The sequence below is a fragment of the Primulina eburnea genome, chromosome 17, assembly GCF_022965805.1.
Source record: "Primulina eburnea isolate SZY01 chromosome 17, ASM2296580v1, whole genome shotgun sequence".
Taxonomy (NCBI): Eukaryota; Viridiplantae; Streptophyta; class Magnoliopsida; order Lamiales; family Gesneriaceae; genus Primulina; species Primulina eburnea.
The window spans coordinates 4,093,617-4,102,509 of record NC_133117.1 but is presented as its reverse complement, the minus strand read 5'-3'; the positions used below and the strand labels follow the sequence as shown (position 1 = coordinate 4,102,509).

Below are 8,893 nucleotides of genomic sequence, written 5' to 3'. Positions count from 1 at the left end.
ATCGGTAGTGTTGACTCGTCTCACAGATAAAGATTCGTGAGACCGTCTCACAAGAGATCTACTCTACAAATTAAGGGAAAAATGTCCAATGGTTACATTCATTTCCATGTAATTTGAGGGCGCCATTTTATATTTGTATATATATATATTTATAGCACTTCTTGTATAAATAGGGGACCAAAGAGAGCTTCCATCCAAGAAAACAGACTGTTCCTTTATTTTTATTTTCTTCTTCTCACTTTTAGGCTGCATTTTCTTTCTTCAAATAGCCTCTTTTTATTGCAAAAATTACATTGATTATACATGGGAATTGAGACAGGTTTATCAAAAGTAGCAGAATCAGAAACTCATGGTGAGAATTCACCATATTTTGCTGGATGGAAAGCGTATGATGAAGACCCTTATGATGAATTATGCAATCCCTCTGGAGTTATACAAATGGGACTTGCAGAAAATCAAGTAAGTTCTCAGTTTTCGAATGATCTTGGCAGTCGAATCATTTCAAACCACTTCCTTTCGCAGTACTTGATCGTTCGTTTCTGTGTTTATACAACAGGTTTCATTTGATTTGTTGGAGCAATACCTGGAAACACACCAGGAGTCGCCAACTATTGGTAGGAGCAAAGCTTCTGGATTCAGAGAAAATGCTCTATTTCAAGATTATCATGGACTAAAATCTTTCAGAAAGGTAATTATATTATTCATTTTTTTGCATAAATATTTATATTGTAAGATGAAAACAAATATTATATATATATCTTTAATTTGTGTGATTAATAATCCAGGCAATGGCAAGTTTTATGGAAGAAATAAGAGGGGGAAGAGCCAAATTCAACCCTGATAGAGTTGTTCTAACAGCTGGTGCAACTGCAGCCAATGAGTTATTGACTTTCATTTTGGCTGATCCTCGCGATGCCTTGCTTGTTCCTACTCCATACTATCCCGGGTATGAAAGTTTTCCTCGAATTTTTTTTTTTTTTTATCGATGGGACGTTTTTCTTGGCTCTCCTCTCGTTTGCATCCCTTTTCGGTATACCCACGTGTGTCGCCGTACCTGATATCCGTGAAAATAATTTAAATTTTTTTGGAGAAATTAATGACATAAAATTTTGATTCTTTGGGTATTCTCAGTTAATCCAAAAAGTAGGGAGGGGAATCCAAAAAGTAGGGAGCGGATGAGTTTCGGTGGCGAAATTTTTTAGAAATATTACATTGAAATTTGTGTTTTATATGAAGATTCAGTCCACGAGAATCTCGTATTTCTGACAATCTTGTCTGGCAAATGCATCGTTAACTGTGGTACTTTGAATTATCAGGTTTGACAGAGACTTGAGGTGGAGAACTGGAGTAAACATCGTACCAGTTTCCTGCGACAGCTCAAACAATTTCGAGATCACCCCTGAGGCTTTGGAATCAGCATACAACGAAGCTGAATCCAGGAACATTAAAGTCAAAGGAGTTCTCATCACAAATCCATCGAACCCTTTAGGCGCGACGATCAAACGGCGAATTCTTGAACAAATTCTTGAATTCGTGACCCGTAAGAACATCCATCTCGTGTCCGATGAGATCTACTCGGGATCGGCGTTCTCTTCGGATGAATTTGTCAGCATTGCTGAAGTTCTTGAATCCAGAAGCTACAAAGATTCGGAAAGGGTTCACATTGTTTACAGCCTTTCCAAAGATCTAGGGCTTCCAGGGTTCCGAGTGGGGACTATATATTCATACAATGATAAAGTGATGTTAACTGCAAGAAGGATGTCGAGTTTCACCTTGATTTCCTCACAAACTCAACAGCTTTTGGCCTCGATGCTTTCTGATAAGAAATTCACGGAACATTACGTCAAAACTAATAGAGAAAGGTTGAAAAGGAGGCACGGGATGATCGTTTCCGGGTTGAAAAACGCCGGTATCGAGTGCTTGAAAGGGAATGCCGGACTGTTCTGTTGGATGAATTTGAGGCCATTTTTGGAGGAGGATACGAAGGAACAAGAATTGGAATTGTGGGATTTAATTTTGCATGAAGTTAAACTAAACATTTCTCCGGGATCTTCTTGCCATTGCTCCGAGCCGGGGTGGTTTAGGGTTTGCTTTGCGAATATGAGTGAACAGACACTGGATGTTGCACTCAGAAGAATAAAAGATTTTGTGGAAAGAAGAAAAGGGAGGAACAATGGATTTTGCTCAAAATGATTTTATTTCTTATTCTGTTTTGTTTTTAAATTATTCGTTTTTTGGAAGTCTTTTTCTTGGTTTTTCTTCAGGTTTGTTTTTTCCAGGAAAAAGGCTCTCATTTGAAGATCAATCAGTGTCTCAAATTGAGATTGTAAATTGTTTTCCAATTGAGATTCAATTGTAAGAATTTATATTGATAAGCAAGATTTTAATTATATAAAAAAAAATTCATCCCATCAATGTGTCTAAAAAAACAACTTGTTGATATAAAGAGGTCACAAGTTCATAAATAGAGTTTTAGTCTCATTTTTTTTGAAAATTTGTTAATTTATTTTGCAACTTTAGTTATTTTCACTGGAGTACTTACTCGACTTTGATTTATCGGTGTCACGACAACGACAAATCCACGCCATGTCAGTGTCTCGTGTAAAAAAACCAAAATTATCGAGAAAACAAAAAATGACTGATATATTAAAATATAAACTTTACAAAATAGATAACCGGAATCACAAAAAAAAAAAACAAATTTAAATAACAAAAAAATCAGATCTCCTGTGAGAATAGTCTCCGGTCGATACATGTAGCATAAATTAATATATTTTCATTTATCAATCAGAATCATTCTTACAAAACTGAAGAGTGAGACGATTTCATGAGAATTTTAATATGACACAAAATATTTACAAATTTTCCCGTTTTTCCATATTGGACACTCGATCTTCTTATGTAAGCAAGATATTCATAGAACATAAGTTGAAAATTGATTGATATTGAAGACATCTACGTCGATTGGTTATTAAATATCAAGAAATACATTGACTAACAAAACAAAGTATAAAAATGATCTTATTATATAATTTTAAATCTATAACATCTGTTTCATTATCATGTCAAAAGAATTATTTTCAAAACCTTCGAACTGAAGGGAGATGTATCAGTGATAATTTTTTTGATTTTATCACTATCAAATATAAATATTTATATTTAAAATATGAAAGTAAAACAATAAGAAAAACTAGAAGAGTATGTCTCTTGTGAGACGGTCTCACGAATCTTTATCTGTGAGACGTGTCAACCCTACCGATATTCACAATAAAAAGTACTCTTAGCATAAAAAGTAATACTTTTTCATGGATGACCCATATAAAAGATAAGTCTCACAAAATACGACTCGTGAGATCGTCTTACACAAATTTTTGACAAACTAGAATTGCGTGTGAGTGAGCCGTCTGTGATAAATATGCCATTGACTTTTTATGTTTCTTGGAAATGTCAAACTCGGTTGGTTGGAGGACAAGTGCTACAAGTTTTCCCTCCATATTTCGTTCGATAAATAAATTATTTCTCATCCCTTTTGACTCCAAATTATTTAATTAATTTTATCAGTATATGTTGAGGTGTTAAAGCTAGAACAGCGAGACTGGATATTAAGATGTGAACAAAGAGTATGTTTCTTGTGAGACTGTCTCACGAATTTTTATATGTGAGACGGGTCAACCCTATCGATGTTTATAATAAAAAGTAATACTCTTAGCATAAAAAGTAATAATTTTTCATGGATGATCCAAATAAGAGATCCGTCTCACAAAATACGACTCGTGAGACCGTCTCATACAAGTTTTTGTCGTGAATAAAAATGAGAAAAAATTGTAATTTCGGTGTATATTTGTTTTTCTGTGATTCTGATTATCTAATCATGTTATCGCTAGTCTTAGTCCGCTATATGTAATTTTAACATTTTTTCCGACTTAAAAAATAAAATAAAATTGTCAAAAATGAAAGATAACGCTGTTATTTGTAAAAACAATTTTCTCTTAATTTTAACTTTAATTTTAATACCCGATGGTGGCACACAGCTTGCAATCGAGGTTTTTTTTTTTTTTTTGGAAAAAAAAATTCTTATAAAATATTTGACCCACCCAAACACATTTTCATATATAAGCGTGGCATGCATGTCAAGAGTCATGAATACTCTCCTTAATTAATTCTTTTAAAAAATTCATGAACTAGAAGGAAGCTCTTTCGACTTTATTTAAGGATATTCACTACATTAACTTGTTCCATATAAATTTATTTGGAGCTCGTGCATGAAAAGTGAAAAAACCATAATATTAGTCATATATGTTTGTTTTTATTGTAATTTTGATCTTCTATATGAGTTATCAAATATCAGTTTTGTCCGTTATCTTTATTTTTTTTACAATTTTAATCATTTTTTCGAAATGATGTTGATGTGACGACATATATAAAATGTCTACATGACTTTGACATGGCGCTGATATGGAAATCAAATATCATCGCTTCCATTGGAAAAACTAAAATTGTAACAAAAACTGATAGATATATACAAGACTAAAATTAAAATTAGACAATATAGAAGCTTAAAATCATAAAACAATAAACATATATGACTAAATCACAGTTTTCCAAAATATAATCAAACAAGTTAGTACTCTATATAAAATATGTTTCACTGGGTATAATATAAGCTAATTAGAATGTATTTACATTGAAAAAATTTAATAGTGTAAAATATCATAATGGTGACTTTGAACAGTTTCGAGCTCGGATTTTATAGTCTCTAACTGAGTTTTTTCTTACTATGATCTTGATACTATAGAAATGATTTCAGATTAATTCTTGATTTATGATCTTGATACTATAGAAATGATTTCAGATTAATTCTTGATTTATGATAATGACTTATTGCTTAGATATATAATTAGTTCATCGTTCTACGCTTTGTTTTTCTCTTTTTTGATCAAATAAATTTTTCATCTTATTTGAAGTCGTTTTGCTTTGTTTTTCTCTATTTTAATGTGATATATGAACTTTATTCTCGAGTGATTTGAGTTTTTCTTTATTTTTATGTGATTAATATTAACTTTATTCTCGCTACAAATGCCACCAGGGACGGATCCAGGAATAAGAGTTGGGGTGGGCTTGAACTCAATATGATAAGTTATATATTATTAAAAAAAAAGTACATTATATCGTTCAACGAAGTTGTGCCTTACGGGATTTTAAAACATAAAATTCATCAATAATAGAATTTACATCAATATGTTTAGCTAAATCTCGTTCAATATAGAGTGTCAAACAATCGGCAAGAAAGTCATCCTCCATTTTATTGCGAAGTGCCGTCTTCACATGCTTCATTGCTGAAAAAGCCCGTTCAATAGTGGCAGTAGACACAGATAATGTCAAAACAAGATGAATCAATCTAGTCAACATAACATAAACACTTGACCGTCCACTCTCGGTCAATTGCTGACACAACTCAACAAGTGTAGAAACCTTTAAATTCTGCATCACATCGAGTTTACAAATGTATCAATTCATACTTCAAAACAACAATTTCTTGATCTGTGAAATCTCCAGGATAAAACTTCTTCGCAAGCTTGCAAATATCATCACTGTTAAATGAGTCAAATGAATTTTTAGGATCTAAAGCTATACTAAGAGAAAGAAGTTTCACCGATGACTCATTGAACCGAGTATTTAACTCCATCAAAATGAAATCTATTGCTGCATTATAAACATCAAAGTGGTAATGATGTTCTATTGAATAAACCGTCGCTAATTAAAACCGCCGATCCACCTTTTTTTTATTTTTTAATAATGTAGCGACGGTTTTAGCAATAACCGTCGCTAATAATTGCGACGGTTTTTGATAAAACTGTCGCCGATCCACATCGGCGACAGGTTTACTAAAACCGTCGCAAAAGTAGCGACGGTTATCAAAAACCGTCGCTAAAACCGTCGCTAAATAAAAAAAAATGGGCTGGGCTACAGCCCAGTATAGCCCTAGCGTAGATCCGTCTCTGAATGCCACGTAGAAGAGAACTGATGCCAACCATATTCAATGCATTTAGTGGTTTCATGTAAAAATATGACTAAAACAAGAAAAAAGTTCGAGTTATGAAAATCAATATTTGTCGAGTTACATGACTAAAACCTAAAATAAGACAAGCTACATCATTAAAATTTATATTTTCTATATTTAAAAACCTGACAAAAAGAAGATAACAAACTTAAACATCGATTCGAGTTGGTATATATGGAGAAAAAATCTCTTACAAAATAATAACTAACCAAAAAATTACGATTATTGTTCCATTTATGCATGTGAGGCCATGCTAACCTTCTCCTAATGGTTCTCATTGATTATATATATCATTGTATCATTGCTTCATCATATGCTAAATGTTAACTTACCAGCTTTATTTTTGTCCTGTATTTTTATCTTTTTATAATTTTTATCCATCTATGTTGTCGAATTTCGATACTAATCCACTCTATTTATTTTCTTTTTTGTAATTTTAATCATTTTTTTCGAAATGAAATTATGTACAATAATGTGAAAATGACTTATGTAATATCACATTAGTACTCTCGGTGACAAAATGACAAAACCAAAAATCGAAATGTACAATATTAAACTAAAATTTGAAAACATAAAAAATGCAAATTTTCCATTGGTTTAAGTTAATCGATGACCAATTATATCGATGTCACTCTTTTCTTCATCACTCAATATGAATAATTATAATCCAATCATTACACAATGTTAATAATTATTTGTCGCATTAAGCCTTTTCTCCCCAAAGGCCCTTTTCCAAATATTTTTTGTTAATGTATAACCAACCCTACGTCTCCTATAGAGCTAGATGGCGTATAGATAATTAATTTCAATAAATTAATTCCAATTTTTAATTGAGTAGGTCTCTTGTGAGACGGTCTCATGAATTTTTCTCTGTGAGACGGGTCAACCTACAGATATTCACAATAAAAAGTTATATTCTTAGTATAAAAAGTAATATTTTTTCATGGATGACCCAAATAAGAGATCCGTCTCATAAAATACGATCCGTGAGACCGTCTCATACAAGTTTTTGTTTTTTTAATTTTACTGGCTTTTAGGAAACTTTAATTCCAATTATTGAAGTAGACTAATCTCCTTCAAAAAGGTGGTCCTTCAATGTAATTAATTTTCCAATAATTCTGTACTTTAATTACTTTTATTATTATATTAACTTCATTATAATAAAACACAATTCTTTTGGATAGCTAATTAAATACAACTTGAACAGATATAATTACAAATTTGGTTAAGAAACAATAGTCAATGTCGACATATTTATTCACCCACAAATCTTAGTCTCCAAATCGCCAAATTAATAGTAACACGATTTCATTATTTTTCTATTTTATAGAAATATATTCCGTAGTTATAATTATTATAAATAGAAAATTGTAATTAATTAAATTACATGTAAGTAATATAATTAATGAATAAGAAGAAGAGACTTATAAATCATCTCGAACATGTAATTACAAGTTTAAAAACTCGTAATAATTGCGATAATCATCCTGGCACAATTAAATTAATGAATAAAATACAGTTTACGTGCGATCATTTAAATAAAACAAATTGAATTGGCTTCTCTAGTTGGCAAGCATGTGTGTGGATGAGGGCAATTATGGTCGCCATTCCCATGCGCAATCATGCACTAGGATCACACACTCGATATCTTCAATTCACTCATGCCAATTATTTATTACTTCAAACTTCAATTATTTATTGCTTATTGGATTGCGAACATGTGTGATCATCTTACTTATAGCCAACCACACTTTGATTATATAAAAATTGTTAATTATCCCACATCGATTGGATAAATAACCTGAGAATTATATATATGAGCTTGGACAATCCCCCTTTAAGCTAGCTTTTGGGGTCGAATTAGGTTCAAATTTCAATTTTAACATGATATAACTCTACGCTCCAGATGTTCATTCATGGGCGTGAGAGGAGTGTGTTAATTGTCCTACATCGGTTGGATAAATAAACTGGGAGTTGTATATATGGGTTTGGGCAATCCTCCCCCCTTAAGCTAGCTTTTGAGGTTGTGTTAGATCCAAGTTCCAATCTTAACAAAAATATAATAATTAATGTTTGTGTATATACACAAAAACTTTTATGAGACGGTCTTATAAGTCAATTTAGTAAGACATGTTTCTTATTTGGGTCACCAAATTATTTTTTATGCCAAAAATATTAATTTTTAATGTAAATATGAGTATGATTGACTTGTCTCACGGATATCAAAAGACCTACTAAATATATGTGTGTGTGGAACAAATAAATTCAAGAATAATGAAAAGTTGAAGTTTGACCAAGTACGTTTCAAGATTTTGGTTTCTTTTCCTTTGTTTCTGTAGTCAAGTTTTTTTTAAAAAAAATAAATTGAAACTGCGTAATTGATCTTTATATGAGCCGATGGCTCATTGACATAGTCAATAATTTGTTTTTCTAAGGTGCTCGTCTCCGCGAAAAAAAAAACTGTGATTTTGGTTAATAGACATGGTCAATAATTTGTTTTTCTAAGGTGATCGTCTCCGCGAGAAAAAAATTGTGATTTTGATTATATATATACACATTTGTCTCTTCGTGATTTTGATTATATATATATCACTTTTAGTTCGTTATATACATATATATACATATATATACATTTGTCTCTTCATGATTTTGATTATATGTGTATCACTTTTAGTTCGTTATATTTGTTTTTCTGCAATTTTAGTTTTTTTTTCCCTGACATAAAACTCACATGTGAAGTGTTACTTCAACAATATTATGAAAAATAACTAAAATTGTCAAAATTTAAAAGTATCAGACTAAGACTGAAATATAATAACACAGAAAACTAGA

General features: G+C 31.5%; 1 protein-coding gene across 1 annotated transcript; it reads left to right on the top strand.

The window, feature by feature from the left end:
- The first annotated feature begins 209 nt into the window (after window positions 1-209).
- LOC140818733 (1-aminocyclopropane-1-carboxylate synthase 7-like) lies at window positions 210-2,193 on the top strand. The gene is made up of 4 exons (XM_073178777.1): window positions 210-459; window positions 557-688; window positions 786-946; window positions 1,317-2,193. Exons 1-4 carry the CDS (start codon window positions 304-306, stop codon window positions 2,191-2,193), a joined length of 1,326 nt encoding a protein of 441 aa, XP_073034878.1. The 5' UTR covers window positions 210-303.
- The last annotated feature ends 6,700 nt before the right edge of the window (window positions 2,194-8,893 follow it).